The sequence below is a fragment of the Drosophila santomea genome, chromosome 2R, assembly GCF_016746245.2.
Source record: "Drosophila santomea strain STO CAGO 1482 chromosome 2R, Prin_Dsan_1.1, whole genome shotgun sequence".
NCBI classification, from domain to species: domain Eukaryota; kingdom Metazoa; phylum Arthropoda; class Insecta; order Diptera; family Drosophilidae; genus Drosophila; species Drosophila santomea.
The window spans coordinates 19732815-19759981 of record NC_053017.2 but is presented as its reverse complement, the minus strand read 5'-3'; the positions used below and the strand labels follow the sequence as shown (position 1 = coordinate 19759981).

General features: G+C 39.2%; 1 protein-coding gene across 33 annotated transcripts in view; it reads left to right on the top strand.

Annotated features, from left to right (window-relative positions):
- Window positions 1–26621, top strand: part of LOC120446114 (protein muscleblind) — a 161812-nt gene extending 135191 nt beyond the window's left edge. For 3 of the 33 annotated variants that reach the window (XM_039626909.1, XM_039626911.2, XM_044005841.1), the window contains 4 exons: window positions 344–577; window positions 5475–5726; window positions 7356–7397; window positions 8222–11783. In XM_039626909.1, the coding sequence (XP_039482843.1) occupies window positions 344–577; window positions 5475–5726; window positions 7356–7397; window positions 8222–10339 (2646 nt within the window). In that variant the 3' untranslated portion in view covers window positions 10340–11783. The other 30 variants (XM_039626930.2, XM_044005845.1, XM_044005847.1 and 27 more) reach the window with 23 other exon arrangements.
- Window positions 26622–27167: the final 546 nt, after the last annotated feature.

The following is a 27167-nucleotide window of genomic DNA, read 5'->3' as shown; positions in this document are numbered from 1 at the left end:
TCCGCTGCCAACGCCCGCCAACCAATCAACCAACCAATCAACTGATACCGATACCAAAACCGATACCGATGTGCGCTGCAACCACGAAAATCGATCCAATGCATCGATAAATATATACCACCTGATAATGATATAACCGATATGTAATGCCCATCCCAAAACCAAAACAAAAACAAAAAAAACAAAAATACCCAACGATGATCAACGAAATGCGGGCGTCGTGTTGTGTGTGTGTTTGCGATCGATGGCGATAATTGCGATGAATCCGATTGCTAATGCGATAATGCGATAATGCGATATTGCGATATTGCGATAACGATAACGAATCCGATTGCAAATCCAGGTGTGCCGCGAATTCCTGCGCGGCGCCTGCAAACGGGCGGAATCCGAGTGCCGGTTCGCCCATCCGCAGGAGAGCGTCGCCAGGCACGACGACGGCTCGATAACGGTTTGCATGGACGCCGTGAAGGGCAGGTGCGCACGCGACCCCTGCCGCTACTTCCATCCCCCCCTGCACCTACAGGCACAATTAAAAGCGGCCCAAACACGCGCCACCGCTGTCGCTGCTGCAGCTGCGGTATGGCTATATACTATATATTTTTCTATACTTTTCGAACCTTCTCTTTGCGTTTGCGTTCGATCAACCTTAGCCCAGTACTTTTGATTTCCTTGATTTTCGTTTGTGTTCTTTGTGCTGCCTAAATATCTTATGATTTCCATTATTTTTCGTTTACCTGCGAAAGTGACTTTTATGTTTTGAACATGTTTGCAATGGCGATGATTTCACAAATTGGTTTTTTAGTTATACCAACTGGTGCTTAAGCTACTTTAGCCAATGCAATGGCTTAACTTTAAACTTCAAGTAAAATGTGTGAAATCCATATTTTAAAAATCAGTTTTTGAAAACACCGCCCAACTAGCGTTTTCTGTTTTTGTTTTCCATATAACCTCAACAGAGAAATACAACACAGAATTTTACTCCTGCACTAACACGCCACACGAATATATAAATATATTTCTATCTATATATATCATGTATATATCTAGCGATAGATGACCTTAGGCCATCCTGCTTAGTTCAAAATAGTTGATTGAATTTGCTTTAATTTCATCCCAAATTTACTGTTCGTTCGATGCCATTCAAAAATCTCTTCCCATATATACATATACAATATAATTGTATATATATGGATTTAAAGCAAATTTAATTAGAAGTTAATGCCGCATGCAAACAATTTAATTAACTTTATGCAAACACACACGCCCTCACATATAAAATCTGTTTACAAATAACTGTTACTCCCCCCAAAAGCTGCAGAAATGTGTGTAATCGTACAATTTGTAAAACACAAATTATGCTATTTATTTATGCTGCATATTCAATGGCATTGCCAATGGCTATGCAATAAACGCTTTTGCGAAATTCGAACTCGTCCCCCGAGAATATTGAAAAATTCAAATCAACGAACCAAATAATTCTGCCTAAAATCAACGTGGACTCAAAAAGTTTCGATAAATCCTTTAGATTTACTGTGTTACATATTAGTGATCATACTAGAATAAATATATAGAAGTAGCAAAAACTATCAATCAATATTGTTTCCAAATTAGTATTGATTTGAAATCTCTTTTATCTTTATATAAAATGAATCGATATAAATCATGACTCGCGCATTAAAATATTTGAATGAAGGCAGTGTAGAGGCAACAAATATAACTTTATGGCTAATTGAAAACTCATTTGGCTGAACTTAATAATGTTTGTCCCAGGCAAATGAAATGTTCAACAATCATTTGGTGAGACACCATACAAACCGGGTGTACGGCGTCATTTAGATGTTAATTTTGTTTGTAGATCAATAAATAATTATATTTTTTAAGTACGCGCCCCAGACAGAAAGAAACAAACAGCGTGGATAGATGGATGGAATGGTTCCGAAAATATCCGGCAACACGGAAAATATGTTGAAGCTCACATAAAACACGCCATAAATGTTGATTTTCGTTGGGCCAAAATTAACATTTATTACAACGCGTTAAAACTTTGAGCACGCAGGAGCAGGTCGAGCGGGGAAAATGCGGAGGGAAAGCGGAAAAGCGAGGCAGCCGGGCCAACACGGCACTCACACATACACGTACACATCCACATCCACATACACATCCACATGCACATATGGGCACGTACGTGGAACGTATCCGTGTTTCCCGGCTGCGTGTCCTATGCGCCGTACTTAATTCGCGACTTAATTGCTTTCTGCTGGAAATTTATTTGACGCAACAAACAACAACGATGTCCTTGTTGGCCGCGCTGAAATCGGGTGTGTGCGGAGAGTGGTAGAGAGGGGTTGAGGGGTGGTGAAAATGACACACATAATTGCAGCATAATATCGCATAAAGTGAAAAATTGTTGCAGCATTTTAGGCGTAATTCAATCGAGGCTCTTCTCGTCGCGTCGAGCGGAAGGGCATGGACAAACGTGATTATTGTATGAAAATGTCCTTTGATACGTTTTCCCGAACGCACACACCAACCAGGCACATATGTTGACATACCCTCCCCTTCCTCCCCTCCATGCTGCCACTTTCTGAGCCGATAATTGTATTTATGGATGCTCGTTTAATGTGATTACAGGCCTGGTAAAAATGGGAATTAAACGCTTACCTTATTGCACCTGTCTGCTGTGGGTTTTTTTTTATCGTGCATTATTTTGATCTTCCGCAAAATCGAATTTAAAAGTATAGGATACATTGCGACATCAAATATACAAGACCGGTAAAGTGCTGCTGTTGCATTTCAGAACCATTTTCAAATCTATTAATACATCTCATTGTTAAATATCTTTACGTAGATCTTTTCAAGTTAACATATCGTATAGCCCTATATTAATATTCTCTGTATAAAACCACAACATTTTCCAGCATGCAAAGTAAGAAGATTTCGTCGAACTATAATCTTTATACTTTGGTCGTAGTCCGACTTTAAAGAATTCCAATATCTACATATATTATACTCTCCCTAAATGTGCATTTCAAAACCCACGTACTGTTAGATAATTATCCCTGCCCCTAATCGAGTTACATGCGTAATTATTGTTATATATACTTACATACCATATATGTATATCCAAATATAGCCAACAGACGCTACAAAACCACACCACAAAAACACAAAAATTTGCCTCTGCATATATGATTTTCCTATATTATTTCCCTGTGTTATTGTTGCTGCCGTTGATAAGCGTTTAAGTTTTGTTTATTATGATTGCTGTTTGGCATTCTGGGTCACCGAAACGTCCCCCATATGTCAGCAACCAAAGAGGGTAAAAAAAAAGCCCCATATCGATGGGGGATCTCCCCTCGACATCGATGGCGAATATGCCACCTGCCGCAACGAACGACCACACAGAACTATAATCCCCGCATGTAAGCGTGACAAGAGCATCTCGGCCAAGAAAAAAGGCCGTAGGAAAAGTGAAATTGAAGGGGAATCGGCTGACGGCAGGACACCAGGACAGGAGGACTCCTCAGTCCTCTTTTTTCTCACCGAACTGACCGAAAATGTAAATGTCAACCTGTACAGGACACGGATACGTGTACGTATACGGACACGGTAACGGACAAGGCTACGGACACGGACATGGACAACATGGATTAGTCCGGGCCGGATAACGTTTGAACCGGAAAATTAACTAAAAGCAGAGATTTCCATGCCAATGAATTGTCCAGAGGAGTCTGCTGGGCCAGCAGACCAGCCCGCTGGTTTTTTATGGACTCGACCTCAATACACACTTGCAGCCCGGCATATATATGTATGTAGATATGGCGAACACCCCACGATGTTGTCGCGCCCAAGCGAATTAATCCATTTGTAGCATTCATGGCCAGTGACACTAGCCCAGAAAAAAAAATGGGTCGAAAAAACGAAGGAGTCGAGTCAACTGGCCGTCTCTTTTGCACCTCAGACTATCTGTCTCTTTTTTGGCTGCCTCTCCATTTAAATGCAAATTTGTGCACTCTTTCATGCGCTGTGCGCCCAAATGTATGCTAAGTTTTTTGCCAGTGTCCTGCTGCCGTATTTGGTTTATTTTTATTTTGTGGTTCTTGGTTATTAGGCACACATGAGTCCACTTTCGTGGCGAAAGGGGCGAGAATCGGGCAAGAGCTGAATCCAATTGCGGTGTTAAACGCATTAGCATTGGGCTGTGCAGTAAAATTTATGGAAACGGAAATTGGGGTCGCAACTTTGCCGGGGATTTAAAAGTGAACACTGGGCTATATAAGATGTGGCTTAAAAACCCAAACTGGGTTACGCTGCAAGAACTCTAGTGTACAAAGTATTCCAATATCATACCCAATACCACTAATCCCTAAACCGAGTTCTGTAATTTACAATATTCTTAAGTTGCCCTAGCTATGAATGAGCAGCAGCAACGATACATCGGTAGGTATACTTGATATAAAACATGTGTCCTGAAACAAAAACCCACAAATGCGAATGTGTCTGGTCAAAATTGCCGAATCACTTGCAGATACGAGTGATTTTGTTGGCAAACCCATTCAATATGCCATTCCCTAAGATAGATCGTAAGCAACAAATTAGTTTATGTATTTAAGAAAACAGATATTTTACACTTTGCTGGCTTTCGCAAGCTTTTTTACAAACGATTCTCTAAACAAACATGGCTTTTCACTCACACGAAACTAACATGATTTCCGCTTCTTTTCGAATAAACCAATGAATATTAATCAAAATTATTAACATTTAGTTGGTATGTGTAACACCGTTTTAAGGCTCTTTCAATATCAAATGGAAATCGTGTTTATTTGGATTACCGTTGATTTCTACTTGATTTATTCATATTTACTCTCTATACAAATATAATAATCTTTATATATGTACGATTTGATTTTTTTCTATTTATTTACTTATCGATATCAAAACACTTCCGTACTCTTCTACTATTATGTATTTTTCATCTGTTCGCCTGTGCCAACACAAATACAAACACACCCGCACAAACACACACACACACACACTGTAACTGCTTCCACGATGGATGGTACAAATACAATCACAAAAACACTTACACACTTGTGCACCTGAAAACCTGAATACGAAAACGAACGAAAAATCTAAAAATGAACTCAAACAAAATTAAATATTCCCCCTGCAATTTGTGCTGGAAAAAAAATAATACGGATTTGGACTCAATATTTAATTATTCATGGAAATCGCAAAAAAAAATGAACAAAAAAAATCAATTGAAAATGACAACAACGCTGCCGCTTAAATAATTCAAATTGGAATTCCTCAACTATTTAATGGACACACCATTTAAATGCTTGTATATTTTGATAATTTCGCATATTTCCCTATCCCGCTCCGTAAAAAAAAATTCAAATTTTTCAAAAATGTTTGACACACGTACGCGCACACACAACCACAAACTCACATACACACACACACACACACAGACCTCACCTCTTGCGGCACACCATCACCAGCAACAACAACAATTGCAACACCAGCTGAACAACATCAACAACAACAACAACCACAGCACCGCTGGCGCAGCAGCCACCTCGACAACAGCAACAACAACCACAAACAACGCCGCTGCCGCCGCCGCCGCTGCTGCCGCCGCCGCTGCCGCCGCTGTCATGGGCCATCACACACTGGAAGTGGGCAAGAAGCGGGCGGCGGACACGACCGACATGTTTCCACTGGTATTTTTCTGTTCTTTTCCTTCACCTTGTGTTTTTGAATTTGCGTTTTTTGAATTGTTCCATATTTGCATTTTTGCGTTTATGGTTTTTTCTTATTCAATTTTCGACTTTAGTTTGTTTGTTCCCACATTCCTTTAAAGTTCTAACTGATTTTGCCTTGCCTCTGAAAATGTCGCCTTTTTTGTTGCATGCTTTTAGGCGTTCAAAGAGATCCCGCGAAGGATCTGCGCTATAAGAAAATATACTTTTAAGTAGATCTTGTTAAATACAGTTGAAGAGCTGCTTTGGTGTGCAGGAAAAAAGGAAAAGCATCAAAGATACATAAAAAAAGATTACTAACAAACTATATATTATAATCATAATATTCAAAAGTTTTCTGAAATTTAAATCACATTTTTAAAAAGTATTTTTGTGAATATGTAACCATTCAAAGGCTTTACCAAAGCGCGACTGACTCCAAGCTGGTCAAGCTTAACCACTTAGTTTATGAACCCTCCGTTGAAAACGCCAGTAACGTATGACCCTCGTAGCGAAATGCTGAAATGCGCTCGGTTTTCACCTAACCAAGAACCCAACCTTAGTTATTCCACCACTCAATCACTCACCTGCCCACCCACTCAGTTACTCAGTTAGTCAGTCAGATGCACATCAAAGTGCCATCAATTAACGTTTATCATCAGCATGGCCAGGTCGGCTGGGGATGCAACCCCCGACATTTAATTTACAAAATGAAGTCATTATCCGATATATCAAAAGAGCAAACACTCGCCAAGACACACACTCGCACACTCGTGAACTCGCGCACAGCCACACTAATCAATACAGACACACCCGCACCCACATACACACACAAACACACTTTTTGCAATGGCAAGAGCGAGTTTAACCAATTACACGTGGCATATGATAAATCACAATCACAGCACGAGCACATTTGCCCTGCCAAGTGTTAATTAAAATGATTTAACCGATAATTGCCAAGGCTGTAGCTATGTATCTGTATCTGCAACTGTAACTGTAACTGTAGCTGTATCTGTATCTGTAGCTTTACCTTTAGCGGTAACTGTAAGTTTCTTTCTTTCGCTTTCACCTCTGCCGCTGCTACTGCCACTGCCACTGATTGCATTCGCGAGCTTAATTGTTTAAGTGCTTTTCCTGGTTAATTAGCTGAACATGCGGCACCTGCAGCCTGCAGACTTTGTTTGTCCCGCCCCCTTTTCCGTTCACATTACGCCCATCACGCCCATCACGCCCACACATCACATCACATTGCCACTTATTAGGACTAAGTATCTGTGTACCCGTTTATGTATATATGTATCTGATTAATGCCATAACGCCACTGTACTGTGCCCAGGATATATCCACTAATTTCATTTGTGTTCTTCTCTCCTCTTCATTTGCTCTTCTTCGATTCCATAAACTCTTGCGTTCGTTTCAAAACACCACCTATCTCACCTCAATATCGATCTGTCGATCTCGATATCGAACATAATAAATGCGAAATGTGTGTGTGCTAACCCCGATCCAATCCGATCTGATCATCAATCAAACAATGATAACCCAACAATCAACTACAAATCATACACTAACCGCATAATCAACAACAATCGATAAATGCCAATAAAGATGGATGTTAAAACGGTTGGTTCATTTTACTATGAAAACTTCGTAAGTACTCCAAACTGAATGACAATCGCCACCTACAGTAGTCCGCCTTGAAATCGATCTTCAACTATCTACTATATACACCATAAAGACTACAGCCTCAATTACAATATCAAGCGATAAATATATATATACACATCCAGACATGCTACTAACCAGATAAACTTTCGATAAACGCCGCATGTATTCAAAATCAATTGAAAACGCTCAATGAATCGAGGACATTGGTCTGCTTCTTAAAAAAAAAAACATATAATTTTAATAAATAATCAACCATTAAGAGAGAACTTTTAATCTTAACCAAGATATTAAAGCTTATATGCACACAAAAAATATCAAAACGATCGGATAAACATCACAATAATAAATTTAATAAATCAATAACACCGAAAGCAAATTCATTTCACTTAATATGTAAACTGTGTACGCTTTTCCCAATTTTCCACCGAACTGCACGCACTTTCGATTTGTTCAGTTGCAAACTACGTATAGTCAGCTTTTGTTTAGATTTCCATTTAGTTTTCAGTTTCATTCAGTTGAAAGAAATATATCTTTTCAATTTAAGTATGATTTGGTACATTTCCACCTCAAACGAATTGAAATTGGCGAAAAAAGCAAGCAAAAGCGAACAAAAAAAATAAATAAGAAATTCAAAATTAACCAAAAGCAAGCTCGTTTGTAAGCAATTGTTATAGAGTTTATGGTTACAAGTAGGCTAAGATGAAAGCTAGATGTCCCTCATATGATATATGATGACTAATGTATATTCTCCATCTCTTTCTATTTCCTCCCCACCACACGCTACCCGTCTCTTTCGTGGCAAGCAGCAATTCTCTGGCATGGTACCGTTCAAACGTCCAGCTGCCGAAAAGTCTGGCATTCCAGTTTATCAGCCCGGTGCGACCGCCTATCAGCAGCTAATGCAGCCCTACGTGCCAGTCTCATGTGAGTATCCCCAACAACAACAACAACAACAACAACCACAACAACAACATCAACAACAACAACAACAAAATGTACTACTACAACAACAACAACTACAATTAAGTAGCGTCATAACAACAACAACAAGTACAACAGCAACAGCCAGTAACAATATGATTAATAATATTAATAATAAAAGTATCATAAACGCTGTAATTGCTACTACCAATATACCATCATCAGCAATAGCAACAACAACAGCATCATCATCATCATCACTATCAGCGTTGGCTATGCCAACAACAACAACAACAACAGCATCAACAACAGCCATTACTAATCCTAACGATAGTGATAACGATTCCGATCGCAATCAAGACCATGACCAAAGTCACGACAGTGCTACTGCTGATGGTGAAGCTGATAATGCCGATCGCAACGATGCCATTGATCAAGCCAGCAATCAAGACAATAGTGACCAAGTGAATCTGAATCTGAATCCGATTCCGATTCCGAATCAGAATCAGGTTTCGAACCAAAATTCAAGTCCCGCTAAAGATTGTAATACAACACGAACAATCTCACCAAACCCCCAAGACACAGCAGCAACAGCTGCCACTGCAACAGAAACAGACACACTAGATACAGAATCTGCAGCAGCATCTGCCACGCCCCCCAGCGGCGACACACCGCCCCCTTGCCCCCGTTCGCCGCCAAGCGATAGCCTTCTGCCCCTGCCCAATGGCCAGGGCGATAATAACAATTACTTGTCCTATATCAATAACAATCTGAACAATGGTCAGCTCAAGTCGGCTAATACCGAAGAGCTGAACGGCAGCGACTTAGAAAGTAGCAGCAATAACGCAACTGCAGCAGCAGCAGCAGCAGCAGCATCCGCATCACGCAACTATGCCAAGCAAAATGGCGAGGGTTATTCGAGGTATACGGTTAATGGTCACAGCACTGGCATCCTGCCAACGCCCACCACTTCTGCTCCGGCAGTTTCCTATCAGGTCCAGGCCCAAGCCCAAGCTCAAGCCCAAGCTCAGGCACAGGCTCAGGTTCAGGTTCAGGCCCAGGCTCAGGCCCAAGCTCTGGCTCAGCAGCGCATCAACTATGCCATTTCCGCCTACAACTATGGCAATCTGTACTCCCACTACGGAGCAGCCACCTCTGCCATGGTCAGTCTGCCCAGCAGCACTCCCACCTACGCCCAGGCTCAAATGCAGCAGCAGCAGCAGCAGCAGCAGCAGCAACAGCAGCAGCAGCAGCAACAGCACCAGCAACAGGCCCAGGTTCAGGCCCAAGCTCAGGCCCAGGCTCAAGCTCAGGCTGCCTATGCCCAGCAGGCCTACGCCGCCTATGCTGCTGCAGCCGGTTTGGCGCCGCAGGCCGCCGCTGCCGGTGGCTACTACACCGATCCGGCTGCCCTGGCCAAGGAGGTGGCCCAGAAGAACTACGCCATGAAGGTGGCCAGTGCGGGCTCAAAGCCGGGCGTCTCCTCGGCCGCCGCCGCCTACACCGGCTTGACCCTCAACAAGAGCTATGTGGCCGCTGCGGCTGGTGCCCAGCCCGTTCAGGCCGCCCAGCCTCAAGCCGTTTCCATGGCCACATTGATGCAAATGCAGGCACAGGCACAAGTCCAGGCCCAAGCTCAGGCTCAGGCTCAAGCTCAAGCCCAGGCTCAGGCCCAAATGCGTCAGTTGGGCTCCCTGCCCAGCTCAGGACTAACGACTCCTGTGCCCGGCACCCCAGTGCGCGCAGCTCCAGCTGGAGCAGTTGGTGCTGGTCAGTATCAATCGGCTGCCTTGTTGCGAGCACCCTCACCCATGCCATATGCGCAGGCACAGAGCTACTTCTATCCCGGAATGATGCCCACCGCAGCCTATGCCATGCCACAAAGTCAGGCGGCTGCTGCGCAGCAATATGCAGCTGCTGCAGCAGCGGCAGCAGCCGCTCAGGCGGGAACGCCAGGCAGTGCCATGGTCCTGAATCCCTACAAGAAGATGAAGACCTCCTAAGAACCAGGGCGATAGCAAACTGAAAGTCCAAACACAACTGTACTTAATACACCAAGCCATCGAACAGATGGAAAAGTCACACCACTTAAGATATATAGATATAAACACATCGAAGACGTAAGAATATGTGCCTCAGTTTTCTTTGAAAGGACATGCAGAGAGAAGCGTTTAGATCTTAGTTGTACCATAGGCCTCATAGCGTTAGACAACCGAACCATGACACGGTAACTAAAATCAGACAGAAAGCGAGACAGATCGAAGATCAAAGCTTACACTAACACGAATGCCCAAAACTTGCTGACAAGAAATCGATAATTTGCCATAAAGTTATTTGACAAACGAAACATAACCTCACTGTGACTCATAAGTGTTGCCATTCTCGCAAATGAATCGAAAAACCGTGCTTTTAAAGCACAAGCGAACGGAAGAGAATCAGATGTTAGATGATAGTAATACTTAAGTTCCTTTTCGGATAGCACTTAGTCAACTCTAGTTTATAGGAAGCGGTCACACAAAACGATTAGAAGAAAACTTAAAACGGGGGCGGGTCAGAGGGAGAAACGAAGAACTGTGATAGCGAAAATGCTTTGAGGGATCAAAAACATAAAGCCAGGAAGGAATTAAAACAAAAGGATAAACCTCCAATGCTGCTGCCGATGCTGGGTACAGTTGTGTATGCTTGTTGCTAGCTGCAGGTGCTTGATGCCATATCGCCGTCCCTGTCTCCCACATGCGGTAGTTCGAATAGCTGTCTTTCTCTCGCCCCCGCCCATCATTCATTTTTCGCGCTCTCTCTATCTAACTCCCTATCGCTGTTTCCTAATGTTTCCTAACTAGCTAGATAGCTAGCGTGAATGCTGTTGTAATTGTTTAAAATTGTTGAGCAACGATTATCGCGTAACGAATATTGTCTAGTTTATATAGAATACTTATACGATATACAAATACATATAAACCTAGCTGTGCGTGCTGTATGCTGCTACCCATATTCGATACAATATATACACCCACACTATGTACTCTAACACACGCTCATCCCCCACTAGTACACAAAAGAAAAAAAAAAAACCAAAAGGCATTGAAATGACCAGGATCAATCTGTAAATCGTATGTCTAGCTTACTAATCAGATATTACAGTACAGTCACCACTCACGATCACGTCTCTCTATCTGTTTCACTCACACACCAAACACCCATACACTCTTTCAAACTCTTAAGCCAGCAAAATTAATTTATGTTAATATTATGTTATCGAGATTTAAATTTGATGTGTTGACCAGAACTATGTAAACCCTTTTGATTTTCAACGACTATATCCATATCCTGAATCCATTCTTCATCTGTCTTTTAACAACTATTCACCCATTCTATCGATGTATTATAAATGTTTTCCTTTTTGTAATGAAATTGTTAAGAAAAGAATAAAATCATTGACAAACAGAACTAAGTTTTTAATGTTAGATCTCGTGTGATTATCAGTTTATTGCTTTACGTTCATTTCTATATAATTTGTATGTTGATATTTATGTATTTTTTGTACTTATAAACCAGTTTTTAGTGTAGTTTTTATATAATTTTTAACGTGTGTTCCCGATTGAAAAATATTTGAGAAGAACCTCCAAAAGCCACAAATTTGCCACTGACTTGCGCACCTTAAGTTTTAGACCTCCCCGCCTACACCCCCCGCACCCGCATCCTCATCCGAGAACATCCTACACACATTACTATTGGATATATACGATAATCTCTGTAAAATTGTTTTAAATTAAAGTACTTCTAATGTCTTAAAACGATTTGATGTTTGCCACTAATTTTTATCCTAATTCTAATCCTAATTCTAGTTTAGTTTTGATAGTTTTTATACCCGTTACTCGTAGAGTAAAAGGGTATACTAGATTCGTTGAAAAGTATGTAACAGGCAGAAGGAAGCGTTTTCGACCATATAAAGTATATATATTCTTGATCAGGATCAATAGCCGAGTCGATCTGGCCATGTCCGTCTGTCCGTCCGTCTGTCCGTCCGTCTGTCCGTCTGTCCGTCTGTCCGTCCGTATGAACGTCGAGATCTCAGGAACTACAAAAAAAAAGAAAGTTGAGATTAAGCATACAGACTCCAGAGACATAGAAGCAGCGCAAGTTTGTCGATTCATGTTGCCACGCCCACTCTAACGCCCACAAACCGCCCAAAACTGCCACGCCCACACTTTTGAAAAATGTTTTGAAATTTTTTCATTTTTGTATTAGTCTTGTAAATTTCTATCGATTTGCAAAAAAACTTTTTGCCACGCCCACTCTTACGCCCACAAACCGCCCAAAGCTGCCACGCCCACACTTCTGAAAAATGTTTTGATATTTTTTCATTTTTGTATTAGTCTTGTAAGTTTCTATCAATTTGCCAAAAAACTTTTTGCCATGCCCACTCTAACGCCCACAAACCGCCAAAAACTGTCAGTGTTGAAATTTCTTCTTCGCACATCCACTAGCTGAGTAACGGGTATCAGATAGTCGGGGAACTCGACTATAGCGTTCTCTCTTGTTATTAATGTTTTATTTAAATACAGTGTGTTTTTCTAAATATATAGTTTACGAAAAAACAAAAAAAAAAAAACAAATATATAAATATCTTATTGAGTGTTGGTATTTTACTTTATTTTATTTACTTATTCGGTATTCACTTGATATATGTTTTCCGTTGTGCCGCTTTCACATCTCACCTCTGACTTAAACGTACTCCTTTGATATATAGACATATCAGATATATCAAATACCGATCCATAAAAACACAAGCTTTGCCGAGCGCTTTTGGGCAGAGCAGCACTCTATCCCTACAAATCTCTTAAAACCTTATATCTTTAAAACCTTACCCCCTAGCTTGGAAATTTTTTTATTTAAAATTAAAACTAAGATTACTTCTTTCATTCGCGCATTCCACGCAAGTTTCCTCACACAGAGACACACACATTTTAGGACTGCCTGACGCTTCCCCTATTATTGCTTTTACCCCAAAAAACAAGAACTTTCTCCCTCCGTAAATCCATTTAACCTATATATGTTTTAGCTCTTAGAATAATGGCAAGCAAAATGAGTACGCTAACGGTAGTGAACTAGTTGTAAAATCTGAATATACCATTTATCTAAATATACCTATCTGCCTATGGCCAGCAAATGCTTGGCTTACTCTATATACTCGATAAGAAATAAGCTTGCTAAACATGGCAGCAGATTACAATATCGATTCGACGTATACCTATATATATATAATACTAATACGTATAGCAAGCTACACCAGATTAAAGTATACCTATACTCATCATATATCTCAATGTCTTGCCTCAAAGTATGGAAACATTATCTTTATGTGTCGTATGGTTAATTTTTTCGTTAACAACGTAGAACTGTTGCCGTTGGCCCATAATTTCAGCAAGAGAAAACTTAGCGAAAATGTTCAGAAAACGCTCTCAAACTAACTAAGAACTATAGCAAAAACAAAAAAATATCTAAAAGTAAACCAATACACCACTCACCACTGCATGGCGCCAAAATATAACTAACTTGCATTTACGACCTATTCCGCTTTTTCAACCTTAGCAATGCACCAAAAAACACAGCAACAGACAAAAAAAACAGTATGTTAACATTACGGAGCAACAATATAGCAATGAATTGTCAGTTGACACTAGGATAACAATGAGTTAGGCTGATTTTGAATATACAAAGGAATAAATGAAATATAACCACATAGAAAACCAAAGTCCATTCCAATATAGCTAATTGGGTTTTCAGGCCTTGTTCAATAAATAGAAGTACAGTACCGTCCAATAGAAACGATAGTTTAGTGAAATCCACATAGTTGCCTCCTTTTAATTTGTAGCCTGACCACCAGAAGAAATCTCACACTCATCACACTGAGAGAAACCAATTTAAATTAGGATTTCATTTCGTGCTTACTACCATCGACGATAAGTAAGCGAAAAAGTATGGCAAATCGATTGCATGTCAAATAAGAGAGTTGGTAACAGAGTGCAAGAATGTCGAAGCTAAAAATTATTCATAACATTTAATTATATATATGTCGAAATATATATCTATACACACATCTATACACAAGCAAAGACACTACTGAATATGTTATATCTGTGCTAACATTAGTCGTATTATTATTATAAAGACAAACAAATTATATTGAAATTATATTATATACGTTTTATTGTAAAAACCGTAAAACAACTTGTTGGCTTCTTTTACTCGAACCTTGGAAAGTGATCAAACCAAAACTAACATTCTCTCTTTCTCACCCACTACTAATCCATAAACAACAGTTTGCTGTGCGTTGTCTCTTTCTCTCTCTCTATTTGTTGGCTGTTCTACATGAATACTTTTTCTATTTTTATTCTTATTTGGTATATTTATGATTTTACTTCTAGGTTAATCTACTCATTTTGCCAAATATTTTAGTTAAAACAAGCTTTTTCGATCTATTTTTGCTTTTTTTTTATACAAAAATAAAATTATGAACCTCAGTGGTAACTGTTTAGGCGTACGTAAAATTCAATGTGTCCTCTGCTCGACTAAAACTCTTTTGATTTCCTCACACACTTCACATAGACACACCCGATTTTCTTTAGTAGAACTCTCAATACACTTGGCTTGCTGGATTATCCAGAGATATATTACTGTATTGTTTGGCTAAAGCTGTTCTTGTGTATGGAATATTATATATATATATATGTCAATATTAAATATGTATACCCACTAGAGTTAAGCGCTTTTTGTAATGTTTTCAAAGAAAATGCTTCGATTCATTTTAAGTTTTATGCGACAAATTTGCTCTATTTTAATCTAAGACTCTCTTTCAAGCAAGCAACTTTATATATCTATCTTCTAGACGTAACTCTCACAACCCTAAGATTTTCCGTCTTACTATAACTCTTTCACTAGCATGATCCTTGAATCAGTCAGTCCTCCGATGTAATACCTACCCGTACTCAACTTGAAGCTTTTCTTTGACTTCATTACAAAAAGTAAGAGCGTCGCCGATGAAACAGTAATGTTGTCTCTTTCAAACGTACACTATACCCCATTCTTTCGTCTGCCTAATGAAAGCGCTCGTCTCTCTCTTTTTTGGGAAAATTATCGATGGAAAGTACGCTGGTATCTGAACATAAAATTTATCTTGAGTTCCATTCATTTAGTTGAACTTTATTGTGTTTACTTTGATTTAATATCGTTCTACATATTTTGTGAGATCTTTCGATTGGAGCGTAATTTGTAATTTTCAGCATGTGCTCAATGAAACAGAACTTTTTTGTAGCAAGTATTCCGATATGACTATGAGTATGAATATCAAGCAGTGACGTTGCAAGTGGCTGTCTCTTTCTACCCTCTATATATGTATCTGTCTCGCTCGCTCTCGAGACCGATATTACTACTCGTACATTGCGTTTGTTCACATACATATATAACTCGTGTATGGCTTCTGAGGCATGTGGTATGATGGTAAAGCTATATGAAAGCACTTCTAAGGTAAGCTGGTGCACCGCCCCCAATATCTGAGCTTTTGTTTACTCCCATAACGGTATACTTATGATTATATCTGAAGACTGATACCTGCTATATAGATGCTAAGTATGTCTAATGCTCACCATTTTTCGTTTTGGTAGACTCGTTTGTCGTTTAACTGCTTTGATCGGTGGAGCTAAGAAAGATCGGAGATCGAATTTATAGAGTTATTGGTTCATGTTCGATCGGGCAATCGATCTGCTTAGCCCACCGATACACCCATACACACATACAATACACTTGTGGCCAGTAAATGTTATTAACATGACTTCTTTTTTTTGTTTCTTTTCAAACGAATTGTTTCTTTCTTTTTCGTAACAGCAGGATAACAAAAAAGATCCGCAATGTAAAATGTTTGACTGTTTGCTGAACATAGAGGAGACTATACATATATACTCCACATGATACTTAACGAACACGCACACACACACACACACCCAAAAATACGATACACTCACACACCTACACACTTCTATATACTATACCTACACTTAGTTAGCAAGCTTGTAGTGCGAGATGCTTTCTAGGTGAAGTTGCTTTTGAAGGCACTGCGAAACGCTTGAGAACGAGAACATCTAAAACCAAATAGAAAACTGCTTCAACTATTCCTGCGCTGGAAGAACCAGAGTCTATAGCCCAGTCGCATACACAGAACACTGCAAAAAAAAAACCCCACACACCACCCACAAAAATAAAACAAACACTACAACTACGAGGCAAACTGGTAAACCGAAAGAATTTAGTGAAAGTTTTCTTGCGTTCCCTTTGAAATTTGAAACTCCTATGCATACCCCAATATATACATATATTCGTACCCGTTTCTATCTACCATATTTGATTGACTTTTGCAGGCTTGTTTGTATGTATATGTAGTAAGTATTTGCCTTGTTTCTGTGTGATGTCCTGTGAGGAGCGATTCTTTAATCCCCCCGCTTGATAACCGAACCGAGCTTACCCACATTTTTTTCTCGTTTACAGCATTTACGGCTGCCGCAGTAACAAGTTTGAAAATGTGCTTCAAAAATTGTGAATAGCTGCCGAGCTGCTGAGTTTTAATTTGTTTTCCTAATTAATATGCTTTTTATTTGATAACTCATCATTTCTTCTTCTGCATTTTTTCAGTTTGCCGCTTAGCCTGTGCTTCGTTGCCGTTTTAAGTTTTAGTTTAACATAATCCCCTTTATATTGCAGCGTCAACTAACCCCAAACAACAAGCCCCCAAAAAGTATGCTACTGTTTTATAATTTGCTAATTTTCCTGCTCCCGCTGCCAGCAACCAGCTTGAAAGCCAAAACGAAACCAAAACAAACTGAACCGAACCCGAACTAATCTACGATAGGTTTAAGTGCGTTTTGCCTTTTTGCATATGCGAACAACAAAGCCGGAGATCCGAAAAAAAACAAACTTTTCCGCCAGCAACAAGTTAATTACACGTGGGCGGGGCATGGGTGCGGTCTGCAAAAGGGGCGAAAGCCGTAATTACAACACGAAAACATTGTTATTTTAGTGGGGGCGGTGGCGCCACGGAGGGCGTGGTGTCACACATTTACATTTATTAACTCGTGTCCCGTGTGGCCCGCAAAACTTTATTTTTACCTCTTTACCGCAATGTATTTTTTCATTCGAGGCTTTCGCCGCATTTGCATAATTCGAAATCAAGGGCCGTTAACGAGTTGGAAGATGGAATGAAATCCGACCAACATGTGGAAAAATTGGATTTTATCACTAGGCGAATAGTTGTTATTCGCATATGCAGCTTACGCTTAATTTTAAGTCTTTAATGCAATCTAATTTGTTTTCATTTATGCGATGGATTTACGAACAATATAATTATTTCATCTAATTTTTCTACCTTTTTTACATGCTAACACACATGCGCAAAAAATCAACAATGATATATTAAACCAAAATAAAATGACAACAATGTTCTCACCATTTGCATGCAACTCAAACAAAAAAACGAAACCAAATGTTTATATCTATTTAATTTATGAATAACAACAATCACGCACGGATTTGGATCGAAAAAACAAACGCTGCATGGAAAATCAACAAAAACCGAAATTAAAAAAAAACTATTATGTGTATTTTTGTGTTCACACATATTCCCCATATTTTGTTATCACCAAATCACACTCACTCACCCACACAAACACGCACACATATGTCTATAATAATATTTCTCTATATCTCTCATAACGCATATTTGATTTGAGGCATGCTTTTACGGCTTTTTGGCCAAATAAATATGGCCACATATAGCGAATCCGAAAATACCCCTGAACGCTTCCTGTGTCATCTACACGGATGCCAGTGGCCAGGTACAGTCAGCCCTGGCTATCGGCGCCACACCGCAGCCAACCTGCATGAGCGCTTGCCCATTCCCTATGCTAAGTTCATTCCTTTGACCCCTTTTAACCGTAACCCGAAGTGGAAATGAAACACAACCGGAGAGCAGCAAGTATTCGCTGAGACATCTGTTTTGTAAAATGCCCTTGTAAAATTGTGCACCCAGAGTTTGGAGGAAGGACCTGTTGGGTTGGTGGGCTGGTCATTCAGTTAATCAAATTAAATGCGCTGCCGCTCCTCAGACAAGAATCAACAATCAAACAGGCAAACATACAAACAAACACAAACAGGGCCAAAGGCGCGGCGATGACGTTGACTTGGTGATGTCAGTAGCTTTGGGCTATAATATGAACTACATATACATACGTGCGATGTATGTCGTGAGACATGAGCTGGACACACCTCGGGGTGTCATAGCTGTTAGCAGTTGTTTGTTCGCCAAACACCCAACCACCCACAAACACACAAACACACACACAACCACCACACTCACGCCACACCCACACCTACAACTACACGAAAAATCCACACCCAGCTGAGATGTTACTATATATAAAACTGTGTATTCTCTATATATATTTCGATATCGTAGCCCAACCGGAGAGGGGCCTCATGTACACTCAGTGTCCGATGCTAGTGAACGGCACCTTTTACATAATTAGGTATGCAGAGGTCGAATCCCCCATATATCCTCGTTTCTTTATCCTGCGGCGAGCTTCCTGGCCGATTTCGTTGTGCTTAGCTTTTGCCTTAGCTTCAGCTTTTCGTGTGCTTCAGTTTGGCGACTTGAGCGGCAAGGATCGAAGTAGCTTCGTGGCTTTAACTTTGAGTTCAGCTTTGGCAGCTTTTGATTTTCTTCCCCCCTCCTCCATCTTTGGTTTCTGTGTCGCACTCCTAGGGCCACGATAAAAAAAAATATTTAAAAAAAAACAAGAAAATGAGGCCTTGATATGATGGTAAAGACACTAACCCCACCTTTACGATCTCTCTTTCTCTTCTCTCTTCTCTTTTCTTATATTTCTAGTGCCGCCTATTAGGATATGTAATTGTTACCGCCTAGTACCGCCCCAATAGAACCTAAGAAAGAAAGAAAGCAATCAGACTGATCAGATCAGAGATCAGTGCATTTTTGAGTTCCCTAAAAGACATACATACATACATATGAGTGAGTCCATCTTCAAGATAGCATCTTTGAGGCGCTTCGCTTTCGAAGCTTTATTAGCTTTTCTTGGCCCAGTTTCTGTTGATCGAATACTTGCTGCTTCCACGGTGTCTTTTATTTCCTGCCACACTTTATTTCTCAGCTATGCGTTTAAGTTACACACACACACACACACAAAAAAAATATATATATTTAACCCCGCAATCCCCCAATCAATCAATCAAATGACAAAAACAAGAATACAAGACCGGCAAAACTACAATTTTGAGGAACACACTGTGATTATAGAAATAGAAATTCAGTACCCTTTCGATTCATTTGCAAAGCCTCATTCTTATGATTTCACTACTCCGCCTTTTTAGATTGTTTAAGTCGAAGAGAAACTAGCTTAACATACGAGTATCTATATTAAATGTATCATGTGAAACCGATAAGAACGTTCGAGACTTACCTATACCACCTACATATATAGTTAGCTGTATTAACTACGACTAACATCTGGAACTCCACCAACATCAAGCAATTGTAAAACCGAAACCGTATTTATTCTAACCAACCATTAACCATTCTAGTGAACCATTTCAATATTATAAGATATAACTAATTTGTGCTCTTTTTCTTTTCTTTTTTCTGCTCTTCTCTTTTTTTCGAAACTGAAAACCGATGATAAATACAAAAAAAAAAAAAACCCCAAACCAAAAACAAAAAAAAAACTCGAATCACACAAAAAATCCAAAAAACTCTTTTTGATTTTCTGAATTGGTTTCCGTTTGCATCCTGCCATATCCAAAAACAATACAAAAAACTATGTCTGAAACACAACCAACTTTCATGCCCAAAATATAGTTACTGGACACCCTCCCGGTGTGCCAAGATTTTAATAGATCTATGTGCAGTCGGTTAAATTGTAGATTCGTTCATTTAACTGAAGGTAAGTGCATGTGCCTAAGTTTCTTCCTTTTCCTTAGTTCACATTATTCCTTTCTATATGTTCCCCTCCTTTCCTTTTGTGGCCCATTTATGGGTTTAGTCTAAATCTATATCTAAACGCTTTTAGTGCTACCTTTTCCTAGACACCGTTGAGATGATTTCCGATTTTGTATCCTAAGTTGTAGTTAGGAAAACACCACAAGTAATTCTATTTAGTTATGATGAATTGGCTGCGAATATGATTTCATAAAAATGGTCGACTATTTTCGTGATAATTTATTGTCTACTTTTTAAGTTTGGCTTTCCGTCAGAATATTTAAACACACACAAAAATACACAGAAGTATGAAATATGAAATATGAAATATTGTAAAGAACGTTTTCGAGCCGAGTGCAAGAGGTTCTGTTTTCGGGCAGCGAAATCTGAAGCAAAGTCTTCACCCCTCACTTTCATAAGAACTCATGTAATTGTGTGAAAGTCAGCTGCAGCTTAAGATCACTTTTTAATATTACCGAAAAACTTGAACAAAATTTTTGGAAAAGCTTTCACTGTTTTCTAATGCCAAACCAAATTACTAGCTCACCGCCAAAAATCCAACTTACTAACGCTCCGCTCTTTCTTTCTATCCCCCGCTTTCCGAACCGAACCGATTCGATCCGATTCGATCCGATTCGATCGCCAATCTTCAGATGACAAGGTCGAGGTGATTGATCAACGTGTTGCTGTCTGCCGCGATCACGCCAACAGCCAGTGCCGTCGCAAGCAGTGTAAATACTACCACATACCGATTGTCCTGCCGCCGGCCAACATCATGGCGGCCATGATCACCAGTCCCAGTGATCAGCAGGCAGCTGTCCCGGTGGCCACAACAACAGCCAATCCGGCGGCAGCAGCAGCAGCAGCAACAGCAGCAGCCGCCTTCAACGGCACCAGCAACTTGATAATCATCGAGCCGCAGCAGCAACAGCAACAACAGCAGCAGCAGCCGCCGCAGCAGCAACAGCAGCAACAGTTCAGCTACCACAGCAACAGCAGCAATAACAACTACTACCACAGCAATGCCAGCAAGCAGGCAGCACACGCCAGCAACATGTATCAACAGCAGCAGCAACAGCATCAGCATCAACAGCAGCAACAGCAACAGCAACAGCATCAGCAGCAACATCTGCAGCAGCAAACACACATCACCTACCACTGCAGCTCGCCCTACTCCCCCTCGTCGGCCTCCTCATCCTCCTCCTGCTCGATAGCCACCTCGCCCACCCTCTCGTCGGCCACCACGCTGTCCACCACCTCGACGGCCACGATGCCCACGCCCCAGCAACAGTATCCGGGTCCGGCGGCCACGGCGACCTTTTTAAAGGCGCCCGCCTATTACACCGATGCCACGCCCACCCTGGTGCTGAGCAGCGACTACAACTCCAACTGCATCCCCATCCAGGCGACGCCGTTCATCTCGCTGCAGGCTGCCCCGCAGCAGCATCTGCTGAAGTACACCACCCAGGCACCGCCGCCGCAGGCGCAGCAGCACGCCTTTGTGGGCCACCACTACCAGACGCAGATGGGTCAGGTGGTGGCCACCACAGTGGCGGCCATACCGGCCACCACGATAACAGTGGCGCCGGCCACAGTGGCGTCTCCATCGTCATGCATCTAGAAGAAGGGGTTTCCCCATCTGCCAGAGGGGGCAGCTCTGTTCATTTTCCCAGAAACGTATATTAGGTCATAGGCATGTGTTTCTTCCGAAGTCCCAACGGATTTGAAAACATTAGTTACGGCACTGCGTATTGAGAAATATTCAAAACTAAGAAAGTTCATTGAGCTTTTCTAATTAGCATTGCAATAAGGCAACTTAGTTAATGTTTTCAAATGCCAAGTGGCCCAGGAAACGCATCGTATAGGATCTTTCTTTATTACAAGTTTGTCACCTACCTTTATCCATTGAATACTCGTTTTTGTCAACTCCAGTTCACCTAGATACTTATATTGCATACTCCTCAAAACCTAAGCAACACAATACGTATACCAATCATGAATACTCCCCAAGCGATGCTCTAATCGAGACTCCAAGCTAAAATTGGAAGAAATCAAAAAGCAAATGCAGAACTTGTCTGAGAAAAAGGTCTAAGCTAGTAAATAAAACTTCAAACAATCACATTCTACGAAACACAAACATAAGACACAAGGCAGTAAATGGAAGTTTTTGATGAAAATTAAAGGTTGATACGAACTATTTACAAAAATAAGAGCCGCTGAGAAAGGTAAACTCTACAGAACTTTTTCGTACGTATAGCAAGACTTTAACGTGTAAGCATCTCATTTACACATCAAGTGACATGCATTATAGAGGGAAAACATTGAGTGAAGACTCTACAATATTGCAAAACCAAAAAAGAAGCAAAAAAATAAAAGAGAAAAGAAAAATAAGAGTGTTGTTAAATGCAAAAAGAAACTAAAGAAAATTAGCAATTAAAAATTGAAATTAATATTACAAGAGAAAGAACTTTGGAGGAGAGCGCAGTTGCATTAAAATTAGTTACAAACTATTTTAAACTCTAGTGTTCCATATTTCAATGCAAATAAAAATACAAATAAAGGTACATAAAAGTGGATAAACATTTAGTGAGGAGTGTTAATATTAGCTAAGGTTAAGCCTGACAAACCGTTCTCCATGGCAAATAGTCAAAATTAATCAAAAACAGAATCTACATAGGCCATAGATAAGCAGCAAGAACAACTAATAATAAACACTTAACAATAACAATAATAATAATAACGATAACTATAACGAAAACGATGAGGATGAAGATGAAAAAAGTACAGTCACGTCCTATTTTTGCAACAACGATTTACTACAAGCGAGAGGCAAACGATACGGAGATTTTATTAAGCAGAATGTGCAGAGGTCAGATAAAGAAAACAAGAAAACAGAGTACAGAAACCATAATCCTTTTTTACATTTTATAATAACGATCAAGATAAATCAGCAGAACTACAGCAAGAGAAACCATATTTTTTATATACAATGAAAGCATCAAAAACACCACTGATAAACAAAATCGATATGAGGTAAACAACAAGAAATTTAATCAAATTTAATGGAATAAGCATTTTTTGCAACCACAAACAAATAAGGAGACTTTTTTAAAGTGTATTAATAACAACTTATTTAGCTGAATTCTCTAGCAAATGAACACACAAAGAACTCGAAACAAGATAATTTAATGAGGAATACCACTCCAGTTCACACAGAAATCGAAATCGAAAAATCGAAATTGTACCGTATTATATCTTCCTATGCAAACGATTTGTAAGCACTATACGAGTATATGTATATAGAAACATACCCAACTATATGCGACATTTATGAATCCAGACTTATTTCCGATTCTGTTGAACTGTTCGTTTACAGTTTGCCGTATGCTGTTTTAATGAAGTTTTGTGACTTGTTTTTTATACACTCAAGAACGTATTTGGAACACACATAATAAGAATTACAATAATTGCAGAATGGAAACTACTTATTATATACAAAAGCATACGTACATATATACACTATATGTATATATACTACATATATTTATGTCTGTACACGTATGAATATATACATTAACACAAATATATTGATTATATATATACATATATATATATATATTTACTAATGGCAACTAAACATGAAATGTGATCTTTTAAAGAAACAAAAAGTAAAGAAAGAAAAATAATAATTTAACGATGGCAGGCAGAATTGGATAAAGGTAAAAAACACAAAAAAAAAACTGAATTAAAGTCAAGCGAACTAGCAGCAATCGAATACTAGAGCCATGGCAAGCAGGATAGTTAAACGTAATTTTAAATGGCAAGCGTACGAATATCTCCATTCAGTAAGGATAACACCAATAATACTCGACATCTAGCTAATAATTGTTCAGCAATAACAGATTTATCTACATATACATTTAAGGGCTGGCTATAATATACGGAAATTTGTTTTTCCCATCGCAATCACACTATCACCTATCACCTATCACTAACTCTAAACTGGACATACACCTGAGTTCCTCCTTCTCTCTAAGACTCGGATAGCGTGTCCAGCACCTAAACCTAACCACTCGTAGTACTCAACTTCAGCTCGCTCTCTTCGAAGCCTCCTCCAAACTTACTCGATCACACGGTAGTCGTGTGCCGTACTTTCCCGTACTCCAAATAAGAATGCCTAATAAGTTTCCGTCCATTATAATCAGACCTTAAATCTATGTGCAACGACAGCAGAAGCGGAAGTGGAAGTGGAACAGTTGTAAACGAATAAAAGTAAATTAACTAAAGTAAACAAGTGAAGTAAATGATTAATTATAAACACAATACTCGTAGATTCTCAAACTAAAAAAAAAACTCGTCGACATTTTAACAGTTACTAACATTTATTATAATAACGACAAATGAGTAATACAATAAGCTGCAAGAGGGGCAAACAAAAAAGAAAACCATAATGTTTTGTGTAAAAATAAATGTTCTTTGAAGAAAAAAAATTTAAAAAATCGGAAAAAAAAATACAAACACACACACACACAAAAACCAATAAGCGGAAATGAGAAATCCTAGTTACTAAGCAAACTAACTACGAACATATAGACACTATAGAATCATTGTACCATAAGAGATTTCAGCGAGATTTTGTTCTACTTGACATCTTCTCTAGTATGTGTAGATTGGCGTGTCATTTGACATGGCCGCGCATGTAGAATAGCACGAGTTTGTAAACTAGAAACGAAACTTTTATTTGCCTTAACATCAAACCAATATATACACCAATATACATTGATTTCAACCTTCTCGAATAGTTTCGAATTATTTCGGAAAAACCAAATTTCACTTGACGCATGTACATGGCGCTCTTAAAACAGAAAAACAGATACAGATACTATATGATACCAGAAAATATTTCTGAAACGAAGGGAAAACGGATTAATGTAGTTATGTGTAGAGTCTCCTTCATTGTAAGTCATAGTTATTATTGTTAATTTTAATTTATATTTACACATATATATTAGATCATTATGATTATTAATTGTGAATATGATGTGATGTGTTTATTGAAAGAAAAACAAAAACGAAACTAAAACAAAAACAAATACAAAAACAAAATGGAAAAATACAATTACTGAATGTTGCAACGTAAAGAAAACTAAATGTATTGAGCCCTGAGCGAAGAGTGAAGCGAAATTACAAGAAACCTTATCGAGAATGTGAGGGAAAATCAATTTTACTCCACTTCGAATGGTTGGTTAAGTAAGCGTAATGTTAAATTACACTATGATACATGGCATATGTTTGTATGTACTGTAAGTAGTTATTCATTTTTGTCAGGTGATATCAACGAATTTTTCGATATGTTTTTCACACAGAGTTCACCCTCTGTACCACCCCCCCTCCCCCTGGCCCTCTGGCCCCAAATGTCTATATTGTTTGTAATTGAGTTAAGTTTTCAATATAATTTTCTTCGTGTTTTGTGGTTTTTTGTTTTGTGATATTCGCGGAGGAGTGGAAGTAGGCCGAATAATTGTTGTTCGTTGTTTATATTTTGTGTTCATATATATTTTTGTAGTTTGTTTTATTTTTTATAAATATACATTGTATTAAACATATATTAAATATACATTAATGAACTAGTATATACAACTTAACTATACACATATACAAATAAAGATGAATTGAAATAATAGATATTAAGGTACGGAGTTTTTGGCAGGAAGAAATCCACAAAAGTAAAACTGAACGGAGGAGAATAAGTTTTGGGCAACGACTCTGACGTATGATAATTGATAGCGATGATACATATACTCCTAAAATAAAACAAAAGAACCCAAAAACAAAAACGAAAAAAAAAAATGAAAATTTTTTAAAAATATTTAATAAACAAATCATTATTACCTATTATTATTATATTTATTATTATAATGAAACAAATTTAGTTATTATTCATGTAAAGAACGAAGCAGGAAGGCAAAGCAAAGCGATAACAAATCTTGCGAAATGCAAAAACAACAACGAGCAGAAGAACAGAGAAGCAGAAGAATTGTGAAGAAAGTGAATTAGGAGCTGGCAAGTGAGAATGATGATGAAGAATGAAATTATATTGATAATGAAAATACAACATTTAAAGTTATTTAGCAGTAAATGGGAAAAGAATTAAAAACAAACATGAAAACAACAGACATCAATGAACAACAACAACAAAACAATGAAATACAATAAAACACAAGAAATAAATTACAAAAAACAAATCAGTTCTTCTTATTTGGGAAGTTTGGGAGTATCACTCATCAAGGATCCTTTTGGCACGGAGCGGAATGCATATATCCTGGCATAAAAATTCTCACATCCCAGATGCATTATTCCTGCTTAACCGCAGAGCCAGAAAACAAAAGGAGGCCAAGTCGACAAAGGGAACTTGGCTCAAAATTTGCTTTCCCTTTTTTCCCCCCCTTAAATGGGGCAGTGGAAAACTAAGCGTATGCATGCACACGTAAATTCCCCAAGTGCCAGTGCAGGAAAACTCGGAAAAAGAGTACGGAAAATAGTGGAAAAACTAGTGGGAAAGTGGGGGGGGAGGAGCGAAAGGAAACGACATGAACCTGCCACATGGCAGTGAAAAATGCGCAAAAAGTGAAAAGAGTGTGGGCAAATGTGGGGGCATAGAAACTTTGCCATTGCCTGCAATTTTCCTCAGCATTTTTCCTTGCAACTTTCCCCACCACCCACAACCACCACTACAAACACATATGTACATTGTACACACACATGTGCGTATGGCACGTAAGTTGTCTATT